At 54.5% G+C, this 1,673-nt stretch overlaps 1 protein-coding gene across 1 annotated transcript; it reads left to right on the top strand.

Moving 5' to 3' along the window:
- Nucleotides 1-203: 203 nt before the first annotated feature.
- On the top strand, nucleotides 204-1,336 carry LOC127336463 (uncharacterized). The gene has a single exon (XM_051363271.2). The coding sequence runs from the start codon at nucleotides 352-354 to the stop codon at nucleotides 898-900; it is 549 nt and encodes a 182-aa protein (XP_051219231.1). The 5' UTR covers nucleotides 204-351; the 3' UTR covers nucleotides 901-1,336.
- The last annotated feature ends 337 nt before the right edge of the window (nucleotides 1,337-1,673 follow it).

Here is a 1,673-nt window from a genome sequence, read left to right as displayed (position 1 = left end):
GATCAAGGCAGGAGCAGGACAGGAGCCACAGTGACCCCGTACCACACGTCGATGGATCGGTACCGCGAGCTGCACCGATGGTACGGCCGCGATCGACGGCGTTGCGCGCACGAAACTCTGTAGGCTGTAGCGCGCGACAGCCACGCCGCAACGGCATACCTTTTCCTCCTGGACATGGACGAGACACGATAAAACGAGCCGCTTTCCCTCCTCGGTCTTTTCGTAACCTATCCCATTCTGCCCACCGGATCCGACTCGGCACGCACCGCACACGGCGTGTCTATCTGGCCGCTTCCATTCGCGCCGTGATCGACCCCTCCCGCCGGCAGGCCGGGCGCGCGCGCGTGCGCGATGACCTTCCCGCTGGTGTGCTACTGCAACGCGCTTCCCCGCCCCGTCGCCGCCGTGTTCAAGTTCCTCCACGCAACCGCGCTGGCCGTGGTGCTGGTGCTCTGCCTCCTCGGCCTCTACGAGTTCCCCTACGTCCCCGAGGACCACGCGCCGCTCATCAACGGCCGCCGCCATCGTCCCGACCGCGACGACACGCCTCCGGAGACGGTGAAGCAGAGGCTGCCGACAGTCGAGTTCGTCGTGCACCTGGCGGAGCGGTCGTCCCAGCTCTCGACCTCAAAGAGCACAGCTACATCGGCGGGCCTCAACGACGACGATCACGACGGCCAGGGCAGCGCCGAGCAGGCGAGCACGTGCAGCGTGTGCCTGGAGCGGCTGGAGCCGACGGACTTAGTTCGTCGGCTGGGCAACTGCGCACACGCCTTCCACACAGGCTGCATCGACCGCTGGATCGACGTCGGCGAGATGACGTGCCCGCTGTGCCGCTCCAACCTGCTGCCGCGTCAGCGCGGGGGGCTGCTCGCCAGGGCACGGCGGCTAGCTACCTAGCTAGTTTCTCCCCGTCGGCCGTCGGTACGTGTGCAGGGGACAGTTTTGTCAATACAGGCGTGCTGCCCGATGTGTGTGCAGGCCAACCACGGTTCACGTCGATTAGGACGACAAACCACCAAGCAGTATCCGTGCTAATCAACAAACTATTGAGGCCCACGGGTCTACTGTCCGTGATTAGGGAAAAGCATCAGTGAACACCATAAAGATTGGGCGATTGAGATGTGATGGCGATGTGTCCTACTGCATCCGTCAACCAATACACTGTTCGGGGTTTGGGTACAAAAGGTGCACCCTGTGTTGATCTGTTGTTGTCGACCATTGATTCCTTCTCATTTGCGCAGCCTAACTGCATACCATCGATGTGTAACCCTTCTTCATTATATTATGATGATAAATTATAGGCAGTGGAAGAAGGGAAGGAACAAAGGGGATATTCACTTTGGCTCATAGGAGCATTTGCTCCCGTTGTGTGAATCTACATTTCAAAGTGTCAAAAACTTTAAAGTAAAAAAATTTCATGTACATCTACAGATTTTATGTTCGTACACAAGTTTAAAAAAAAATTAAAAAATTTGTGGCTCTTGTAAAAAAGACAAATTTTGATGCTATAACACGACTACGTACATGACTTTTTTTGTCTTTTTTGTACACACCACATAAAATGTTGTTTCTCCATGAAAACTTGTGCACTAACATAGAATGTCACGATATACACCAACAAATTTATGTCAGATTTTTTTGACATTTTTAAAATTGTTTTTTACTTATTT

Source organism: Lolium perenne, chromosome 2 (genome assembly GCF_019359855.2).
Source record: "Lolium perenne isolate Kyuss_39 chromosome 2, Kyuss_2.0, whole genome shotgun sequence".
NCBI lineage: Eukaryota > Viridiplantae > Streptophyta > Magnoliopsida > Poales > Poaceae > Lolium > Lolium perenne.
This window is presented reverse-complemented; position numbering and strand designations above follow the sequence as displayed.